Source organism: Trichechus manatus, unplaced genomic scaffold, assembly GCF_000243295.1.
Source record: "Trichechus manatus latirostris isolate Lorelei unplaced genomic scaffold, TriManLat1.0 scaffold00050, whole genome shotgun sequence".
NCBI lineage: Eukaryota > Metazoa > Chordata > Mammalia > Sirenia > Trichechidae > Trichechus > Trichechus manatus.
The window spans coordinates 11,759,336-11,782,690 of record NW_004443986.1 but is presented as its reverse complement, the minus strand read 5'-3'; the positions used below and the strand labels follow the sequence as shown (position 1 = coordinate 11,782,690).

General features: G+C 38.1%; 1 protein-coding gene across 1 annotated transcript in view; it reads left to right on the top strand.

Annotated features, from left to right (window-relative positions):
- SPMIP4 (sperm microtubule inner protein 4) overlaps positions 1-23,355 on the top strand; it is a 45,390-nt gene that overhangs the window by 944 nt on the left and 21,091 nt on the right. Inside the window, exons 2-4 of the mRNA XM_004377469.3 lie at positions 7,175-7,351; positions 19,535-19,606; positions 22,051-22,080. Of these exons, the coding sequence (XP_004377526.1) occupies positions 7,175-7,351; positions 19,535-19,606; positions 22,051-22,080 (279 nt within the window). The remainder of the gene's footprint in view (positions 1-7,174; positions 7,352-19,534; positions 19,607-22,050; positions 22,081-23,355) is intronic.

Sequence of the window (23,355 nt, the reverse complement as noted above, 5' to 3'; positions counted from 1 at the left end):
AAAAAAAGGTCCTCCAAGGCCGAGACGGGAACATGTTGACATGTCATGGGGTTGTTAACCAATGTCATAAAACAATATGTGTACTGACTATTAGAAAATATTTGTTCTGTAAACCTTCACCTAAAGTACAATAAAAAAAATTAATAAAAGAAAATCAATGTTTTAATCAAAGATTTTTTTTATAGAGGAAATCAGTGTAGTGGCTCCCCATCATCTCCTAACACCATCTGCTCAAAAATTCTCACTCCCAGAATCTTTTGCTCATAGCTGCTTTCTAAATTTTTGCTCTACCAAATTCCCTGTAATACACTGATTATAGATCATAACTGCACCTAACATATATCATGTAATCACGATGCGTCAGCATTGTACCAAGCTCTTTGTATGTAGTAATTATTTTAATCCTCACAACAACCCTATGAGAGAAGTACTATAATTATCCCCTTTTTACATATGAAGTAACAGATATAGATAAGAAATTTGCCAAGATCTTAGTGCCAGCTTCTCTGTATTTACTTGAATCATTTTGGGGGAGGGGGAATCTCAGAACACCTGGACAGTGAAAAAAACAACCATGGTTGTTTTCTTTTGTTTTTTAATTTCACTTGATCATATCTCTCATTTAAGAATTATTTCTTTAAAGAATCAGACAGGAAATCACCTAGCTTCAGTGTAAACACTTCCAAAATGGACATCACTGCCACACAGGCAGTTCATTTCATTTTTGAATGCTCCTGATTGTTAGATAATTTTCTTTCTGGTGGGAACATTTTTCTTTCTCGTAATTTTGACCTTCAAATCCTAATTCTTCTCTCTGAAACCATGCAAATTAACAATAATTTTCATCCCTGTGATAGCAGCCCTTCAAGTATCTAAAGATTCTTTTGGCCTCTCTAAGAGTTCTCTTTGCCAGATGAAACCACTGGTTCTCACAAACTTTGTTTTCTTTTTCCATCTAGGCTTTTACCATCTTGATCAGACTTCAGTGGGTTTACTTTAGTTTATAAACATGCTCCTTATATTAGAAAAGGAAAAGGAAGGTTTTTTTCCCTAATTATAAAGCTAACACATGTTCCTTAAAAATTATTTTCAAAACCACAGAAATCCATAAAGAAAACAAACTCCCCATTCTTCCAACAGGAAAAAAAAAAAAAAACTGAAATTAAAGCACGAGGAAGAAAACCTCTGGTGGCGAAGTGGTTAAGTACTTGCGTGCTAACAAAAAGGTTAGCAGTTTGAACCCACTAGCTGCTCAGAGCGAGAAAGATGGGGCAGTCTGCTCCTGTAAAGATTTACAGCCTTGGAAACCCTATCAAGGAGGTTCTACTCTGTCCTGTAGGGTTGCTATGAGTCGAAATCAACTCAACGGGTTTTGGTTGGTTTTTGTTAACATTTCAATATGCGTCCTCTCTGGTGTTTGTTTGTTTTAATTTAAAGATCATATTATACGTTTTCTTGTAAACTTCTGTTTTCATTTAATTAAAAGGAATGTTTTTATACTGGGGAGGAAAAGGGCTCAGCTCACTTCTACTCCTGGAGTCAGTCCTTGCTGCAGTTGCTCCTCTACTGTTAACCTGAGTCCCAAGATTGGCACAGCCCAGAATTCCTGCCCAGATCCAAAGGTTGTCATGTTAGGCAGGGCTTCCCTGGATTCAGAAGAAACCCTTAAGAGATCACATGTGGTTTGCAGATAGGCAGTTGTCCTGACTCAAAACCAGCACCATGAGGGTTTATATTTGGCCAAAAGCATGGGCTGAACTTGCAGTTGGAGCCTCTACTGGCCTTTTCTTCACCTCCAGGGTCAGAGCGCACTCCTATGTGACTCAGTATGACACTTTCATACCCCGCCTACCTGGAGATGGATCTAGCCATTCTCCCCCACTCCCTGCAAGATCTGAGCTGGGTTGAGTCAACTGAGCCTGCAGGTTCACAGCATCAGGGCATCTCGTGTCAGTTAAGGACATGTGAGGCCTGAGACAGTACTCCTTTATTCTGCACAGTAATAACGATCCAGCCACAGTCGATGTTAAGTGTTCATCAGTTATGTTACACTGAGTTCAGAGTAAGCAAGCTTGACACCTACAATCTAAAGGTCTTTTTTTTAAAGAGCTATTAAACTGTTTCCCCGAATCCTTTAATCTGCTATTGATTTTCTTACTTACATTTGTCAACGTTAAGTTTTGGGTCTTGATTTGAGTCTTATGGCTCAACAGCTGATCTTATATTTTAATGTCTTAAGATTTTGATCTCTGAAGTAAATAATGATGAAATTTAAAAGAATGTTATTACAACATTTCAGCCCCTTTTTGAACATAAATTCCATGGAAAATAGAGAAGTATTTTTTATGTACTTGTATAATAAACACGTGATTCCCGAATAATTTTCTAAATTGATGTACCATTTTACACACCCACTACTGATGGTTGAGAGTTCCAGTTAGCACAAAACCTTGCTGATACTGGTATTACCTTTTCTTTAATTTTAGCCTTAGGTGTGAAATGATATCTTCTTGAGCACCTTCTCGTGTACTTATTTGGTTATTTGTATTTCCTCTTTTGTGACATATTTGTTTTTCTATTTATTAACTTGTCTTTTTATTGTTAATTTGTGGGAGTTCTTTGTCTCTTCTGGCTGCAAGTCCTATGTCTGTTTTCCAGGTACTTATTCTTATGTAACAAATTACTCCAGAATGTAACAGGTATAAAACAACAACCATTTTATTTTGCTCACGATTTTATGGGTCAGGTTTGGGGAGGGTTTGATTAGGCAGTTCTTGGCTGTGGTTGCAGTCATTTGAGGCTGCCATTAACTGCAGGCTTGACTTAACCACTTGTCTAAGATGACTTATTTACCTGGCTGATAGTTGATGTTGCATGTCAGCTGGGAGCACAGCTGGACTGTCAACCAGAGTGCCTACACGTGTCTTCTCCAGCATGGGGGTGTCAGGATGGTCAGACTTCTTACATGATGGTTCCCAGCTCCAAGCCTAAGTGTTCCAGTGAAGACATTGTCGTGGCCATCTTTGAAAAGTACCATCAGCCACATTCAGATATATATAGTGGATGTTTTCTCCCAGTATGTGGTTTGCCTTTTTATTTTCATAATGATATCTTTTGATGAAGTACATTTTTATCAATTTATGTGTTTTATGGTTAATGCATTTTGCGTCCTGTAAGAAATCTTTGCCTACTTCAAAATTCTGTCAGCAGGCTGAACCTACCGGCCTCTCCTTGGAAACCTGGTGAGGCAGTTCTGTTCTTTCCTGTAAGTCGGAATCAACGGCAACGGATTAGTCTCTGTCTCTAGACATTCAGGCTCAGTAGGTCTGAGGTGGAGCAAGGGAATATGTATTTCCTAAAAGTTTTTCAGCTTATTTTGGGGCTGAGAGGCTCAGTAGGGGTAGCAGAAGGCACTGAAAACAGTAAGAAAACCAGGATTATGGTTAACTTACCCACTGACCAAGGGCAAGTTAATTTTGACAATTCAGTTACTTTATTCACATGTATGTTTTGGAACAATTACAGTATTTACAATTTTATATAATCTGACTTGATCTTCTTTAAAAATATTAAGTAAATAAATAGGTGGTATTCTTTTGTATTTCTCCTCCTGAAGATTTCATAGCAGCATGGGCAGCTATTCAGAATCATCACAGATCCCTATCCATTGTCCATTCGGCTGACATCTCTTTATCTCTAGCAAGTTCTCTAGCTCTTTAGGCAAACAAACATCAATTAAGGAAGTGCTTCATTACAGGTTCCCATTCTGTTTCTAGAGTCACTCCACTGCTTTCTGACTTCTGAACACTTTCCTTGAGTATTAATTCTCTACCAACTAAAAAATTAGGGTTATGTTTTTTTCTGAGTTTTCCCTTAATCATGTCTTCTAATAATTACTGGCTAAATCCAGCCCCTGAGTTTGTGATTTGATGCTCAAAATTCTGTAAAGTGACTTCAAAACAAGATAGTGGTTTATCCATAAGGAGTGGTATTTTTCTTATAAATAGGTAAATAATTTTCTTTGGCTACAGATTGCAGCACTGATAATTTGATTATTATTCTCTTTGTTATAAAGATGTGTTTTATTTAAGCTTTAAAAATATTTAATAATATTTATTTTAATTGGTTCCTTCTATAAAATGCTATTAGCATTAAAGCTAAGGGGGAAAATGTGAGACCCTAAAGTAAAAGGGGAATATGACTTGTTTACGTTTTGCCTTTTATTTTAAATGGTTTCCTACATCTTACTAGCTTCAGATGGATGCCAACCTAAATGACTGATTAACATTTTCTACTGGCTCATCTTCCTGGGACAGTGTAATATGCAGGGGGCAGTTGTTGAGAAATTGGCTCATTTACGATTTAAATTGAACTTTTACAAACTTACATATTAAAGCTTAGGTTGTCATTAATCAAATGTGTTTAAATATTTTTCACTTGTCATGTCCTCCAAACCATGCCTGTAAGTCATATAGTCATAGAGCTTCTGGGGGCCTTAGATGTCTGCGTACTGAGTGTCACTTCTATGGCACCTCAAATCAATGGTCACCCAGATGCCCTTTGACTAGCTGGTGCAGGGACTGGCAAACTTTTTATGCAAAGGGCCAGATAGTAAATATTTTAGGGTTTATGGTCTCTGTCACAAATACTCAACACTACCATTGTGGGGTGAAAGCAGCCATAGACAATAAAATATGAATGGTTTTGTCTGCATTCCAGTAATGTTTTATTTATGAAAACAGGCAGTGGGTTGGATTTGGCCATAGTTTGGGTAGGGACTGTAGTTTGCCAACCCCTAATCTATTGACTTTATGAGATAATGCATTTAATTTATAAGATAGTCACATTTCGTGAATGGAAATATTTCCATTCAGCAAATATTTACAGGGGATTCCATTAAGCAAAGCTGTATAGTGGTACAAAGAAGAAGAAGCTCCACAGTCCATACCTCTATCTGTCTCTGAGCTCCTCTCCCATGTTTCTGACTGATTCCCTGTTACTCCCAAGGTATACTCCAAAGGGCTGATACAGCCTTTCAGGATATTATTTTCCTCTCTTACTTCACCTCTTACCACAGCTCTTCTCTACTGTGCCCCAAATTCCTGAATTATATATCAACTCTAATGCAACAATTTTCTCAGCCTTTACGTTCCACTCAAATCTTTATTCCATGACTTGTGGAAATCCAAAGCCTTCCCCAAAATTTATCTAAATTCCCAGGATAGAGGTGGAGGTGAGGCTTTAAAGTCTCCTGGTCATTTCTGACAATGAGTTCCTGGTTCTGTTGAATACCACATTGACCCAGAAGTGAAACCCAGTATTTCCTCAATTTCCTCTAGAGATCTTGTCCACACAGAGCATTTGTGAGCATGGTAAACTTCACTGAACAGTTGGGGGTCAGGAGGAGAAGTCATGTCACACTATACTACATATAACTTAAAACCCCTGATAAGCCCTAACTTCTGTGTTCATCAGTTCTTTAACCCACCTGTCACCAGGGGCCTCTGGCTGGCTTTTCACCTAATGTAGTCCCCAGCCTCCTACCATCTTGCTGGCTCCTTTCTTCTCCCTCTCCCTTTACTCTCCTTCCCTCTCCTCTTTCTATCTCAGGAGTGAAAACACAAATCACTCCCACTGCAGAGCAGCTTAATCCATCTTTTAGGTTGCTTGGATTCTACCAACACCTATACTTTTAAGATCTCTGTCTCTACACCAAGTGGCTTAGCAAAATACTTTATCAAACAAAAATAGTTCCCTCTGTAAGAGGGATTCTGGAGTCAACATTGTCAAGATTTTTCAATTCCATAATCTTTGCCGTCTTTAGGCCTTTTTGATGCTACTCCCCTTGCTTAGAATATTCTTCCCTCTCTTCCACCTAGATAACTCCTCATTCATTAGAACTCATCTTCAGCAGGGATTCCTCTTAAGAACCCCTCCTCCAGAGAGGATTCAGTTTGTCCTGCGAGGTGCCTAGGGGATGATGTAAATCCAAGGTCAAGTCTTGGGCACGTGCAAACTTGAACAAAAGACCATTCTTCTGACTCACCTTTAATGTGAGAGTGTAGATTTCTATCTGGCCCTAAACTTTGATGTCTGTACCTTTCACTCTGTAAGCCCCTTAAAACAAAAGGGCAAAGGTGGCTTGGGTGCTTCTTTACCTTTCTGGGTTCCTATTTTTCCTCTTATGTAGGCCTAGTATCCCTTTCTAGAGTTAATAACAATTAGTTGCTTTTAAAAAGATGTTTTCTTTTCTTTGTCAGCATTTTTAGTAGTTTTCAATGGGAAGATTGATGCAAATAACTTGGCCTTCCATTATTGGAAACTGAAAGTCATTAAATCTTTCCTAATTAGGAAGCAGATCTTTTGCCAGATATAGTCTTCTGTGTTTTGTGAGACCCTCTCCCTAGCCAGGGGTTTTATTCCAGTGTCTTGGGCTGCAATCCAGGACACAAATCCTTGCTCATTCACTCATGCATGCAGTCATTCAGCAGACTCTATCGAGCACTTTCTGTATGTCAGGCACTGGGTAAAGCACTGTTACAACTGTAAACAAGATAGGGCCCTGTCCTTCACGCTCTTGTTAAGAAAGGGCGGACCAAATCATCTGAACTATTCATTTTCAGTATCAGGCTAAGCCCTAACAGCCAACTGAGGAAATGTCCATGTCTCCAACCCACTGAATAGTACTATTGTAAGGGATGGGACTATTGGAGACCTGGTTTCTATAGAAGGTAACTTGAACAGGACAATGCTTCTAAAATTTTAGCATGCGTAAGAATCACCTGGAGGGGTAGTTAAAACAGATTACAGGGGCCCATCCCCAGAGATTCTGATTCCTAGGTCTTGGGGGGAGCCTAAGAATTTTAATATCTAACAAGCTCTCAAGAGATGCTGATGCTGCTGGTCCAGGGACAGAAGCTCTAGATAGAACATAGGATCAAAGATCTTCTCCTTCACAATATACTCCCCATTTAGAAAAAAAAAAATCTGTAGGCCTTCGAGAATTTGATCTCATTCCTTCAGGGGTCCCATGATGCCTAAATAACCAGTATGTATCATAATCTAACCTACACTGAGAATTCTGTCTGTGTGCTGACGATATAAAAATAATTATGAAACTATAAGAATTTGAGTTATTTCTGAAGCTATTTCAAAAGTCTCTCTTTTTTCACAGGTATCAGGAATTGAGGGAGTCACTCCAACAATGCAGGCTTCCCTGGGGTGCTGATAGGGAGTATGGTGGGATAATACCAATTTCACTCCCTGAGGAACACAGGCCAAAGTGTGAACCTCCTCGTGTCATGGGTAAAGGACATCAGCATTATGGATTTGGTGGAGAAACCTGGCACAGGTAAATAAGCTTTCTGCCATTTACATAGAGGTCTTTATTATCCATTTTTCTTTGTTTCTGTTGTGGGTCCTTTGTTAACTTAAATAGGCCTCCAAACTTATTTCTTTTAATGTTTATGAAAAGAGACCGATGGTATCAAAACCCATAGGACTGTACAACAGAAAGAGTAAAACTTAATGTAAACTGTGGATTTTAGTTAATAATAATGTATCAGTATTAGTTCATCAATTGTAAAAAAATGTGCTACCCTAATGCAAGATGTTAACAACAGAAACAGTGCAAGGGAGAGAGGGTGTATATGGGAATTCTTTGTACTTTCTGCCCAATTTTTCTGTAAATCTGAAACTGCTCTAAACAAATAAAATCTATTATAAAAAAAGACAGATGGGAAAACTAATAATGATTTCTAATTGTGAATTCAGTTAAAAAGAAATCTGTTTATGAAGCTTTTTGCTGTCCTTAGAGACATTAAAGTATTGTGATCAGAAGTTTTGATTAATTTAATTTCCTTGCTTACCCCATCTTATCTAAAACTAAATGGAAATATTCCTGAGAGAGAGAAAGATATTAAATTAAAAATATTTTTCTTTGAGCAAATAATTGGTCTAATTTGTACAGATGTTCTTGGTTATTGAAACTTTTGCTTTATAATGTACTCATCAATCTTTATTATAATCATTGGACTCTACCAAGCATTATTTTCAAGTATTAAAATATTTCAATAATAATTTATAAATCTTAAAGTCACTCTTTCAGAAATTCTATTCAAAACACAGGTTAAAACTGAAGAGAAAGAAAAAATATCTGAGCAGCAAATTAAATGTCACATTAACTATTTACTAAAGATTATGAAGGAGCAGTAGTGGTTCAGTGGTAGAATTCTCACCTTCCATGCAAGTCAGGAGACTCAAGTTCAATTCCTGCCCAATTCACCTCATGCATAGCCGCAACCCATATGTCAGGGAAGGCTTGTGTGTTGCTATGATGCTGAACAGGTTTCAGTGGAGCTTCTAGACTAAGAGGGACTAGGAATCAGTGGGTGAAAACTCTATGGATCACAATGGTCTGATCCCCAACCAATCATGGGGTTGGTGTAGGACTGGGCAGCATTTCATTAAGTTGTGCATGGGGTCATCATGAGTCAGAGCTGACTCTTCAGCAGCTAACAACAACAATAAGGATTATGAAATTACTCAGAGCAGAATCCATTTATTAAACCTTTGAACACAGCCTACTTATTCCTGCTTTATCTAACAATCCTGGCTACCTGGTTTACTAAAAATGCAGTTACCCAGTTTTTTTCTTCTAAAGCAGTTAAAAGAAATAAATTAGGAAAGGCAAACACAGCTAGAGACAGACACATTAACGGTAGGGACACTGAGCAGCTGATGACCGACCTTACTGGCGGCCTCAGCAAGGTAATAAAGAAGCAGACAAATGAAAAGAGTTAACAGTCTGAGTCCAGTTAGAAAAATTCATACATCTGACACACATTATAGATAGTGAGGACCTCAAATTCATTCATTCATTCAAAGTATTTTTTTAACACTAACTAGACAATAGATTAAGTGGTAACTTTGGTGAAGGGTGAGACAGTACACAATACTGGGGAAGTCAGCACAGCTTGACCAAGGCAAAGTCATAGAAGCTTCACAGACACATCCAGTCTCCCTGAGGGACCAAGTTACTGGGCTGAAGCCTGGAAACCATGGTCTCAGGGGACATGTAGCTCAATTGGCATTAACAAAGTTTATAAAGAAAATGTTCTACATCCTACTTTGGTGAATAGCGTCTGGGGTCTTAAAAGCTTGTGAGCAGCCATCTAAGATACATCCATTGGTCCCGCTCTATCTGGAGTAAAGGAGAATGAAGAAAACCAAAGACACGAGGGAAAGATTCGTCCAAAGGACTAATGGACCACAATTACCACAGCCTTCACCAGACTGAGTCCAGCACACCTAGATGGTGCCCGGCTACCACCACCGACTGCGCTGACAGGGATCACAATAGAGGGTCCTGGACAGAGCTGGAGAAAAATGTAGAACAAAATTCTAACTCACAAAAAAAGACCAGACTTACTGGTCTGACAGAGACTGAAGAAACCCTGAGAGTGTGGCCCCCGGACACCTTTTTAACTCAGTACTGAAGTCATTCCTGAGGTTCACCCTTCAGTCAAGGATTAGCAGGCCCATAAAACAAACAGTAATACATGTAGCAGAACCACGTATAGGAGAGTAAATGGACACACCAGCCCAGAGCAAGGATGAGAAGGCAGAAGGGGACAGGAAAGCTGAACGAATGGAAATGGGGAAACCAAGATCAAGAAGGGGAGACTGTTGACAAGTCATGGGGTTGGCAGCCAATGTCACAAAACAGTATGTGTATTAATTGTTTAATGTGAAACTAATTTGCTCTGTAAACCTTCATCTAAAGCACAATTAAAAAAAAAAAAAAACATTTCTGCCAAAAGAAAAAAAAAGATTTTAAGTTCCCACTTTCATGGAACTTACTTTCTAATATAATATACCAGCAGATTCGTAGTATCTTTGTAAAGTGGACTCAGTACCTTACTTTGAGTTAGATAGTTAGAAGGTTGTGGGACAGAGATTTGAGTCCAGGCCTGTTTGACTCCACAGCCCAAGTTCTTTTCATCTACTCATTCACTCATTTACTCATCCACCCATCCAGGTATCTATTCAGCAATTTAAGTATAGCGAGCATTGTTCTAGAGACAGGGAGTATAGCTCCTAATGGAGTTTACAGCTGTTGTCCCCTGAAATTTGTACATTAAAAAAAATGCATAATATTTTAAAAGAATTAGAAGTAAACTCGCAGAATTACCACATGTGAAAAGAAAGCCAGGACTAGTTTCTTAAGGGATATCGAACTTGAAATGAGAGGTTTGTGTTTGGTCCCTTATTGAATGCAGCCCTAGGACACTGGGAGAGGAAATATTTGTACCAATTAGAATGCCAGCCAGCCCTGTTTCAGAAATGTAGGCTAATGCTAATAAAATTAATTTTTTAAATTTTATTTTAAAAACAGCATGAACTTTGATCCTGTTCTTGAAACTTTAGTCCTGACTATAAATGTACATCTCTCCATTCTTACTTCCTTTTTATTAGAGCTATCTAGAATCATGTTTTACATAGAGGTATTTGTGTATACTTTTCTATAGTTAGTTAAATTTTTATAAGGACAATGTATCATTTCCATAAAAATAACAAAACAATCCCCTTTAAAAACAACCACATGTATCAAGTATTTCTCTATGCCACACATTGTGCTAAATATTTTATTGAAGTTATCTAAATTACACTTGCTTTTTTAAGTTCACTTTGCCAATAAAACTACTTTTGCTCTTTTTTAAATTAAATATTCGTTACATAGGTTATTCATTTGTATGGGTTAGGATTTTTAGTTGCAAACAACAGAACACACTCTGGCTAGTTGAAGAATAGGATTTCCTAAAGGATGTTAGGTTGGTTCACCGAACTGTTGGGAGGGCTAGAGAAAGACACTAATTGCTAAGATTCCCGGAACAACAGCCAGACTCACTCCCAGGACTGGCCTCATCAGAGAACGTACCCCTCCTAAAACTGGCACCTCTGCTGCCACCTAATTAATAATATGGATGTCCCACACAAAGGCCACTCACATCCAAATCAAAGTCTAGTAAATACATGGATGATTGGCAGAACTTAGGGCACCCATTTGCACCCTGGCTGGGAAGTGACTTTTCTAGATTCTACCGAGGAAAGTAGCAGTGTAGGGAGGGTATTGTAAAGATGATAGACAGTCAGGAATGACAGTTGACTATCACTCTGAACAACAGCAACAGCAGTAACATGCTTTTTTATTCAACATGTGGTCCATGGACCAGCAGCATCAGCATCACCTGGGAAATGATGAATGGCAGAAATTTGGGCCCAGCCCCAGATTTACAGAAACATTTTAACAAGATGCTCTAGGCAAGTCTAACAAGGTGCTCTAGGCAATTCTAACAAGATTCTCTAGGCAATTCTAACAGGCAGCAGAGTTTGAGAACTGCCACTCTTAACATAATAAAATGTAACAATTTTTCATACAAATAAAAATGCACTCACCTTCATTAAAGGGGAGACCCAAAGTCTAATCAGTTCCTGCATCCAGCTCCCAGTCCAGGATCTCTGAGTGACGTCCACTCCTCTAGTTCAGTCATAATCTCATCCCGATAGTCTAAACCTTTGCACTTTAATAAAATTAATTATCAGCAACACATCCTATATGAAATAATAAAGAACAGGAAGAGGAAAAAAAGAAAATTAGTATATATATATGAATATACATATAAAACCCAACCCATTGCTGTCAAATCGATTCCGATTCATAGTGGTCCTACAAGAGACAGTAGAACTGCCCTGTAGGGTTCAGGCTATACTCTGTACAGAAGCAGGCTGCCACATCATTCTCCCACAGAGTGGCTGGTGGATTTGAACCACCAACCTTTTGGTAAGCATTCAAGCATTTTTACCACTGTGCCACCAGGGCTCCTTGGATATACACATACATGCACATACATAATACATACGTGTGTGTATACCTACATATACATACATACACATACACATATATATAAACATATACAACACACACACATATATATCACCAAGGAGGAAAATACAGGAAGCAGTTACTGTCCACATTTCTGCAACTGGTCAACAGGCTATTGTCAGTATTATATTTTCCTTCCTCTATCATTCCAAGTTCCTTTGACCTCAGCCAGCACCTCAGCTGGTAAAATTCGTTATCTGATGGCATGATCTAAAGTTTTGTTCCTGAAAGATCTGAGTCCTTTGTGGCTCTGTCTGTCTTAGTTATCTAGTGCTGCTATAACAGAAATACAAGTGGATGACTTTAACAAACAGAAATTTATTTTCTTACAGTTTAGGAGGCTAGAAGTTCAAATTCAGGGCACCGGCTCTAGAGGAAGCTTTCTCTTTCTGTTGGCTCTGGGGGAAAGTCCTTGTTCCTTGGTTCCTTAGTGATCTTCTTGTGGCTTAGCATTATCTTCCCCATCTTTGCTCTCTTGCTTGCTTGTTTAATCTGTTTTATATCTCAAAAGAGACTGACTTAAGATACACCTACACTAATACTGTCTCATTAACATCACAAAGAAAACCCATTCCCAAATGGGATTATTACCAGGAGTCAGGATTTATAACACATATTTTTGGTGAACACAATTCAATCCGTAACAGTCTGTGTGAGGCTTCTATAGTATTTCATTAACTTTGTGCCACTGGAGGTAATATACTAGGAGGTATCTAAAAGATCCCTCAGGTTCCAATAATACTCCTTTTCCCCATCATTGTGTAGCAGCAACCCTCTTGCCCCTTGATAATCAGGATGAGTCATCCTAGCCTATCCTCTCTTGCCTGTTTTATCCAGAGTTATAAGGAGTCGAGAATTAACACATCAGTTCAACTTCCAATTCAAGGGGATTGTTTTTTCATCCCCTAATGGAAGCATTTCTCCCCTTGACCTCTAAACCAGCAGAGCCCAAGGTAACTAGGGAGGAAACAAAAATGTCTCAAGTGTAACAGTAATTATACAGTGCTTAGGGCCATTTCCACTTCCACCCTTTGGATTTTAGACCCATGCATTCTGGCCCACAGGGAAAACAGGAATATTTATTGGCCACTGGTTCGGAGCATGAGCCACACTCTATGGGACAACACTCAACCATAACTGAATCTTCAATAGGCCATTCTACTACTCTGTAAATATGGTAAGACCAGTGAATCTTTTGAATTCAACCATTGCCTTATTTCTTTTGTGGCAAATTAAGTTCCTTTGTCAACAGTAATATAGTTTAAGATAGCAAGACAGTGAATAAGATATTGAGGAAATCTGCTGATGATGTTACTGGCAGAAGAATGGTGAGAAGGGAAGGAAATCCATATTTAGAAATGTCTGTGTAATCAACCTACCACCAGACGGCTGATTAACACACTCAAGAATGTGTTATCCTAGTAAATGCTTAGGGTAGAGCGCTTCTGCTGGCAAACTCAAAAGTGACAATAGCCAGGTCAGTTTTGGTGAGGGGAAGTTCATGTTGCTGAGTCTATGCATAATTTCTCTCCCTGTCCCTGTGATAACTTTGTTTGTGAAGCCATTGAGCAAGCACTGGGGTGACTGGAGAAAGGCTGATTGAAATACAAACAATTGGTCATTTCATCTACCTAATTATTATGAAGGAGCCCTGGTGGCACAGTGATTAAAGTGTTCAGCTTATAACTGAAAGGTCAGCGGTTTGAACCCACCAGCTGCTTTAAGGGAGAGAGATGTGACAGTCTGCTTCTGTAAAGATTACAGCCTTGGAAACCCTATGGAGCAGTTCTACTCTGTCCTATAGGGTCGCTCTGATTCAGAATCGACTCAACAGCAACGGGTTTTAATTATTATGAACATCCTCATAGTGGGGTTCTTTTGGTAAGCATTCTTGTGAGGTACAAATAACCCTCACACTCCTGGACCAATCTCAGAGGCTGGAAAGCAAAATTTCTTTCAGTCTACGTTGGGTAGATGAAATTCACAGTACAGACTCACTATAAAAATATAGGATAACTGTTCAAAAGATATTGGGCAGCCACAAGTGACAGTTAACCACTATGACATTAAACATTACAGATAAGGTCCAGTTCTGTTTGACCTCTACCCACCCCCACCCCCCCATCCCAGTTTCCTTCCTAGAGGTAATCACTGTTGCCACTCTGGTGTGTCTCCTTCAACACCTTTAGTTACACATTTACATAATCGTAAAGGACCCATTGAAAATGGTCTTATTTTATGATAGTATTAGGCAACTTGGGTTTTCTTTTCCCTCTGCGGTCTGCATAGTCCCATGTCAGTAAATACAGATCTACCTCATTCTTTTTAATTTCTCATTGTGTTCTACAGTGTAGATGCATCATAGATTATATAAGGAGACCTGGCAGTGCGATGGTTAAGTGCTCAGCTGCTAACGGAAAGGTTAGCAATTCTACCCACCCAACCTGGAGATCTGCTCCAGTAAAGATTACAGCCTAGAAAACCCTGTGGGGCAGGTCTACTCTGTCACATGGGTCTTCACTGTGAGTCAAAATTGACTTGATGACACTCAACAACATAGACTATATAGCCATTCTTGTAGTGTTTCCTTTTTGTTCTTGTTGTTGCATTAATTATACTGTAATGAACAACCTGTACAAGCCTCCTTGAACTTGCTGGGTCACAACATATGAGTATTTTTAACTTTAGTAGTTGCCCAAATGCTTTGTATTCTTATGTCAGAGTCTAAAAGTATGTATTGCCCCACACTCAGCCAACTGCATTATATTATCCAAGTGTATAATTTTTGCTGATCTAATGAGTATAAAAGGATAGTTTGTTTATCAGAATGCATTTCTCTGGATTTAATTAGGTTGAACTTTTTTTCTTACGTTTACAGGCCGTTTATATTTCCTTTTCTGTTCTTATTCTTTGCCGCTTTTTTACTGTTTGTCTTTTTCTTACAGATGTTATTCCTTCTCTATGTTGTTGTTGTTAGGTGCCATTGAGTCGGTTCCGACTCATAGCGACCCTATGTACAACAGAAAGAAACACTGCCCAGTCCTGTACCATCCACACAATCATTGTTATGTTTGAGCCCATTGTTGAAGCCACTGTGTCAGTCTGTCTCATCGAGGGTCTTGCTCTTTTTTGCTGACCCTCTACTTTACCAAGCATGATGTCCTCCATGGAATGGTCCCTGCTGATAACATGTCCCAAGTATGTGAGACAAAGTCTCACTATCCTCTCTTCCACGGAGCACTCTGGCTGTACTTCTTCCAAGACAGATTTGTTTGTTCTTTTGGCAGTCCACGGTATATTCAATATTCTTCGACAACACCATAATTCAAAGGCATCTGTTCTTCTTTGGTCTTCCTTAAACATTGTCCAGCTTTCTCATGCATAAAAGGCAGTTGAAAACACCATGGCTTGGATCAGGCACACCTTAGTCCTTAAAGTGACATCTTTGCTTTTCAACACTTTAAAGAGGTCTTTTGCAGCACATTTGCCCAATGCAATATGTTGTTTGATTTCTTGACTGCTGCTTCCATGGGTGTTGATTGTGGACCCAAGTAAAATGAAATCCTTGACAACTTCAATATTTTCTTTGTTTATCATGATGTTATTTATTGGTCCAGTTGTGAGAATTTTTGTTTTCTTTAGGTTGAGGTGTAATCCATAGTGAAGGCTGTAAGTGCTTCAGGTCCTCTTCATTTTGAGCAAGGAAGGTTGTGTCATCTGCATATCAAAGGTTGTTAATGAGTCTTCCTCCAATCCAGATGCCACATTCTTCTTCGTATAGTCCAGCTTCTCGGATTATATGCTCAGCATACAGATTGAATAAGTATGGTGAAAGGATACCACCCTGATGCTACACCTTTGTTGATTTTAAATCACACAGTGTCGCCTTGTTCTGTTCAAATGACTGCCTCTTGGTCTATGTACAGGTTCCTCATGAGCACAATTAAGTGTTCCAAAATTCCCATTCTTCACTATGTTATGCATAATTTGTTATGATCCACATAGTCAAATGTCTTTGCATAGTCAATAAAACACAGGTAAACATCTTTCTGGTATTCTCTGCTTTCAGTCAGGATCCATCTGACATCAGCAAGGATATCCCACATTCCACATCCTCTTCTGAATCCAGCCTTAACTTCTGGCAGCTCCCTGCCGATATACTGCTGCAACCGCTTTTGAATGATCTTCAGCAAAATTTTACTTATGTGTGATATTAATAATATTGTGTGACAGTTTCCACATTCTACTGGATCAGCTTTCTTTGGAATGAGCACAAGTATGGATCTCTTCCTGTCAGTTGGCAAGGTAGCTATCTTCCAAATTTCTTGGCATAGACAAGTGAGCATCTCCAGTGCTGCATCTGTTTGTTGAAAGATCTCAGTTGGTATTCCGTCAATTCCTGGGGCCTTGTTTTTAGCCAATGCCTTCAGTGCAGCTTGGACTTCTTCCTTCAGTACCATCGGTTCTTGATCATATGCTACCTCCTGAAATGGGCCAATTCTTTTTGGTACAGTGACCGTATATCCCTTCCATCTTCTTTTGATGCTTCCTGCATCGTTCAATATTTTGTCTATAGAATCCTTCAATATTGCAACTCAAGGCTTGAATTTTTTTCTTCAGTTCTTCCAGCTTGTGAAATGTCAAGCATGTTCGTCCCTTTGCACATTTTATTATAATACTTTACTTTGTCTTCTTGAGCTGCCCTTTGAAATCTTCTATTCAGTTCTTTTACTACTTCATCATTTCTTCTATTCGCGTTAGCTACTCTACATTGAAGAGCAAATTTCAGAGTCTCTTCTGACATCCATTTTGGTCTTTTCTTTCTTTCATGTCTTTTTAATGTCCTTTTGCTTTCTTCATGAATGATGTCCTTGATGTCATCCTAGAACTTGTCTGGTTTTCAGTCATTAATGTTCAGTGCGTCAAATCTGTTCTTGAGATGGTCTCCAAATTCAGGTGGGATATGCCCGAGGTCATATTTTGTTTCTTATGGACTTGTTTTACTTTTCTTCAGCTTCAGCTTGAATTTGTATATGAGCAACTGATGATCTGTTCCACAGTCAGCCCCTGGCCTTGTTCTGACAGATGATATTGAACTTTTCCATCATCTCTTTCCACAGATTTAATCGATTTGATTCCTGTGTATTCCATTTGAAGAAGTCCATGTGTATAGTATCTGTGTATGTTATTGAAAAAAGATTTTTACAATGAATAAGTTGTTGGTCTTCCAAAATTCTGTTACGTGATCTCCAGTATCATTTCTATGACCAAGGGCATATTTTCTAACTATTGACCCTTCCTCTTTGTTCCCAACTTTAGCATCTGTCTTAGTCATCTAGTGCTGCTCTAACAGAAATACCACGAGTGGATGATTTTAATAAGGAGAAATTTATTTTCTCACAGTCTAGCAGGCTAGAAGTCCAAATTCAGGGCGACGGCTCCAGGGGAAGGCTTTCTCTCTCTGTCGGTTCTGGAGGAAGGTCCTAGTCATCATCAGTCTTCCCCTGGACTAGGAGCTTCTCTGCATAGGAACCTCGGGTCCAGAGGACGCACTCTGCTCCCGGTGCTTCTTTCTTGGTGGTATGAGGTCCCCAATTCTCTGCTTGCTTCCCTTTCCTTTTATCTCTTGTAAGGTAAAAGGTAGTGCAGGCCACACCCTAGGGAAACTCCGTTTACATTGGATCAGGGATGTGACCTGGGTAGGGGTGATGTTACAATCCCACCCGAATCCTCTTTAACATAAAATTACAATCACAAAATGGAGGCGAACCACACAGTTCTGGGAATCATGGCCCAGCCAAATTGATACACACATTTTTGGGGGGACATGATTCAAACCATGACAGTATCCAATCACCAGTAATTATCAATGCATCCTGATTGCATGTTTGATCAACTTCAGACTGCAGAAATTGGTAAAAATATTCAATTTCCTCATCTTTGGCATTAATGTTTGCTGTATAAATTTGAATAATAATCATATTACCTGGTTTTCCTTGTAGTCATATGGCTATGACCTATCACTTGACAGTGTCGTACTTCAGGATAGATCTTGAAATGTCCTTTTTGACAATGAATGTGACACCATTCCTCTTCAATTTGTCATTCCTGGCATAGTAGACCATATGACTGTCTGATTTAAAATGGCCAATACCAGTCCATTTCAGCTTACTAATGCCTAGTCCATTTCATTTTTGAGGACTTCCAATTTTTCTAGATTCATACTTCGTACATTCAACGTTCTGATTACTAGTAGATGTTTGCAGCTGTTTCTTCTCATTTTGAGTTATGCCACATCAGCAAATGAAGGTCCCGAAAGCTTGACTCCATCCACTCATTAAGGTCTGCTCTACTTTGAGAAGGCAGCTCTTCCCAGTCGTATTTTGAGTGCCTTCCAACCTGAGGGGCTCATCTTCTGTCATTATATCAGACAATGTTCTGCTGGCCAGTTTTTTCAGAAGTAGACCACAGGTCCTTCTTCCTAGTCTGTCTTAGTCTGGAAGCTCCACTGAAACCTGTCCACAGTGGGTGACCTTGTTGGTATTTGAAATACCAGAGGCATAGCTTCCAGCATCACAGCAACACACAAGCCACCACAGTATGATAAACTGACGGACTAGTGGTGTTAGTTCTCTGTATGTTCTATATATCCTTTATCTGTTATCTCTATTGCAAATATTTCTTCCAATCTTGTTTTATTTTAACTTTGTTTATGGTGTCCTTCGTCTTATAAAGGAGCCATGGTGGCATATTGGTTAAGCGATCAGCTGCTAACCAAAAGGTCTCAGTTTGAATCCACTAGCTGCTCCTTGGAAACCCTATGGGGCAGTTCTGTTCTGTCCTACAGGGTTGCTATGAGTTGGAATTGATCTGGCAGCAATGGGTTTGGTTTTGGTTTTCTCTTACAAAGTTTTGTTTTGTTTTGTTTTGTTTTGTTTTTAATGCGATGCTATCAAATTTCCTTTTGGCTTTTGACTTTTAAAAGAAAAATCTTATTTAAAATGTCTTCTTACTGGACTGTGGGACATAAACTGATACTCGTGAGGAGTGGGCCTCTTAGCTGAAGTAGATACAAGAGACTAAACAGGCAGCTTCTGTCCAGAGGTGAGATGGGAAGGCAGAGAGGGTTAGGAGCTGGTTGAATGGACATGGGAAATGGGGTGGAAAGGAGGAGTGTGCTGTCACAGTATGGGGAGAGCAATTAGAGTCACATAACAATGTATGTATAAATTTTTGTATGGGAAAAAATAAAAAAAATTTTAAAAAACATAAAATGTCTTCTTAACCACCAAGAAAACACTGTATTCTTATACATTGCCTTTTAGCTCTTTAGAATTTTAATCCATCTGAAATTATCTTTGTGAATAGTGTGAAATAGAGAACTAACTTTTTTTTTCCAGATGGATAGTGGATTTTTCCTGCATTATTTATTGTAAAGTACATCCTTTTCTATTGATTTAAAATGCTACCTTTTTGCATACTGAATTTCCATATATACATAGTTATATTAACCTATTTGTCTTTTACTGTCTCATTACTACACTGTGTTAATTTTTAAAATGTATAATTTAATCTTTCCTTTCCTTTCAGAAAGCTTCCTATTGAACAATTCTATTATTTGACGCAGAACAAAAAAAGTGACATCTATGGAAATGATTCTTTGTAAGTTTGGGTTTTTCCCCCCCATATGCGATCAGATAACATTTTCATGTGGAAATGAGTTATGTGATAAATAAAATGCCTTAAAATGAGGACTTTTAGAGAAACAAAATTGTTCTTTTTTAAATAGAAATCATTAATATCAGAATCCAAGATCAAACTAAATAAAACCAACCAAAAAAACCCACTGATAGTTTGTGGTATTCAAATAAGTTAAGAAAAAATATAAAATATGAAAGAGTAATGTTGGAAGGGATTTGTACAGGTCATCTTAGTCCATTTCCCTGCCTTTGACCTACTTACTCTACCCTAGTAGACAATAATCCATTACCTTTTTTTAAAGGTTCATTGAAGATTTCATAGTGGCCCTCAAGAAAATTTTGAATCAGAATTTTATGCAAGCAGTTTGTATGACCATCTACAAATAACTCTCAATAAAATTGCTCCCTAAGTCTTTTCATTTTTTAATAAGGAATAAAACCAAAACCAAACCCATTGCCATCAAGTCGATTCCAACTCCTAGCAACCCTGTAGGACAGAGTAGAATTGCCCCTCAGGGTTTCCAAGGAGTGGCTGATGGATTCGAACTGCTGACCTTTTTTGGTTAGCAACCAAGCTCTTAACCACTGCACCACCAGAATTAATTTATCCTTTGCTTATAGAGGTGTTATTTTCCAATATATTAATTTTTTACCCATTGAAATAGTTTGTCATAATTTATTAAAAATAAAATCATACTTTTAATTTTCAGATAAAGATAAAACACTGACAATATTGAAGTAACAATGAAAATAGCACTTCTTACCTTTAACTATTAGAATTGCTAGGAATCTGTTAATAGGTAAGAAGTTATATAGATTTGAGCCACTAGAGAGAGCCAAAAAGACATGAAATAAGTCATTGCTAGTCCACATGCCTTTAAAAAATAAATAAATAAATAAACCAAACCCATGCCAGCCAGTGGATTCTGACTCATAGTGACCCTACAGGAAAGAGTAGAACTGCCACATAGGGCTTCCCAGGAGCAACTAGTGGATTAAAACTGCTGACCTTTTGGTTAGCAGCTGAGCTCTTAACCACTGCACCATCAGTGCTTCACATACCTTTGGAATTAGTGAATTTTGTAAAACAGATACAGACCATGGCAGTAAATTGATGGACTGGTTCAGATTAAAGAAGTGCTATCTCTGAGCATCTGTTATTTTCATTTCATCTTTTCAAATTTTGAAGTTTTTTTGAAAGTTGTCTTTTACTTTTTTTTTCATTTTGGATCAATTCAAGTTTGGGCATATTGTCAATACCATAGCTAAATTTGTCACTTGAGAACAATTTTAGATGCCAATTTAATGCTTTATATATAGTAGCCAATCTAGTAACTCTAGATCTCTTGGACTGCTATATTCATCAACTCCCCAATCCCCAACTAAACCAGAAATATAGCTAGAAGACAAGACATGGTTTTTTTAATTCCAAGCCCACAAACTCAGAGCCCAATAAAGATGTAAAACTTTAATGGTTCATGTGAATTCTGTGTTTTATAGGATAGTAAAATTATATAGTTTATATACCACTTTCTAGTGAATTTCTTCTACCTAGAAGGAACTTAAAATAAACTTAATAAAATTAAACAGTATATTTAATGTTAACTAATCTTTACTATCAAAATGATAGCATTCTGTTCTTCTTTCATGTCTGAAATCTCAATCTTATTTCATAGGCTGAAATTAATCATTAAATTCAAATGTAAGTGGATGATTATTCCTCTGTAGTATAGTATGGACTTTGTTCCAGGGCTGCAGTATAATTTCTTGGCATGCAAGTCTCAGAGTAATTAGTAAACACAACCTTTGAATGAACTGGTTCATAAAAGGCATGCCTCCAGGGATTTGCACAGTTTTATTCCAGCCTGTCGACTGGCAACGTTTATTATCACGGGTAATTTAGCAGCTTGGGAAAAGGGAGAAAGCACATGCAGTACTTGGGTATTCTCTCCAGCCAGCTCACACTAACGTCACTTTAGATCATGTAATTGCATCACATGCCCAATGCCAGGCTCCCTCAGAGCACTCCAGCCACTGCCTGGTTATGAAAGTGAATGTCTGTGAGAACTGGAGCTTTGTCGTGGTTAGAAGTAGTCAGCCCCTGTACCTTCACTGCCAATAAGAAATGCAAAAAAGTGTAGTGAATGGGACTGAGTTAGAATAAATGGAGTGGAAAAAAAAATTGATAAACAACTTAGATATGTAATCATCATATTTTTCTCTCTTGTCAATATTCAGTGTTCCAGAAAGTCAACCAAGAATGTTATCTTAATGATACTAACTTTGAAAATGGGATACATCCTTGTTTTTAAGTAAATTTATAAGTATTTTTAAGTAAATAAATAGGAATATAAACTTTAAACAATCCTTAATATAAATTATAATTTGCTTCCTCTTTTATTCTAGGATTCCCAAACCACCTAATGCTATGGTACAGTAAGTGTACAACTTATATTTTCTTTCCATATTATAATCAAGAAAAAAATATTGTTATTCTCTATGTCTTAGATAAATACGAGGACTAATGAGACTTTTCATGAAAGCTTTTTTTTTTTTTTTTTTTTTAACAATTGGGAGGGGAGGCTAGTGCAGGTCTGTCTTAGTTATCTAGTGCTGCTCTAACAGAAATACCGTAAGTGGGTGGCTTTAACAAACAGAAATTTATTCTCTCAGTCTAGGAGGCTAGAAGTCCAAATTCAGGGCACCAGCTCCAGGGGAAGGGTTTCTCTCTCTGTCGGTTCTAGGGGAAGGTCCTTGTCATCAATCTTCCCCTGGTCTAGGAACTTCTCAGCGCAGGGACCTGGGGTCCAAAGGACACACTCTGCTCCTGGCTCTTCTCGTTTGGTGGTGATGAGGTCCCTCTCTTCTCTGCTTCGTTCTCTTTTATATTTCAAAAGAGATTGACTTGAGATACACCCTAATCCTGTAGATTGAGTCCTGCCTCATTAACATAACTATCTCTAATCCTGCCTCATTAACATCTTAGAAGTTATGATTTACAACACATAGGATAATCACATCAGATCACAAAATGGTGGACAACCACACAATACTGGGAATCATGGCCTAGCCAAGTTGATACTCATTTTTGGGGGACACAATTTAATGCATAACAAGGTCCAAGGTAACAGTATTATTAATTTTCTCCAATTATATCTCCTGCCAATCTTTTTTTCTCAGTTAAGGCAAAAGACCTACTTAAAAGGCTATTAAAGTTAAGACCTAGTTTTATGTTGTTGTTTGTTTTTAAAAACAACTATGTGAAGAATCCTTGTTCTGGATTTTTCAAATTATCTTCTTAGCAAGATGAAAAGTAAAGCCACTTTTGCTGGGCTTTTTACTTTAGAACAGTTTTAGATTTATAGAATTATTGGGAAGAGGGTACAGAAAATTCCCATATACCCCACACCATTTCCCCTGTTGACATATTAGCATCGTTCATTTGTCCCAATTAATGAACCAATATTAGTATATTATTACTAATTTAAATCTACACTTTATTCATATTTCCTCAGTTTTTCCTTAATGTTCTTTTTTCTGTTCCAGGGCCCCATCTAGAATACTATATAACATTTAATATAATATTTAATCTAAGGAATCCTTAGATTTCTCTTGGTTGTGATAGTTTCTCAGACTTTCCTTGGTTTTGATGACTTTGGCAGTTTTTAGAATTACTGGTCAGGTATTTGTAGAATATCCTTCAACTGAGAT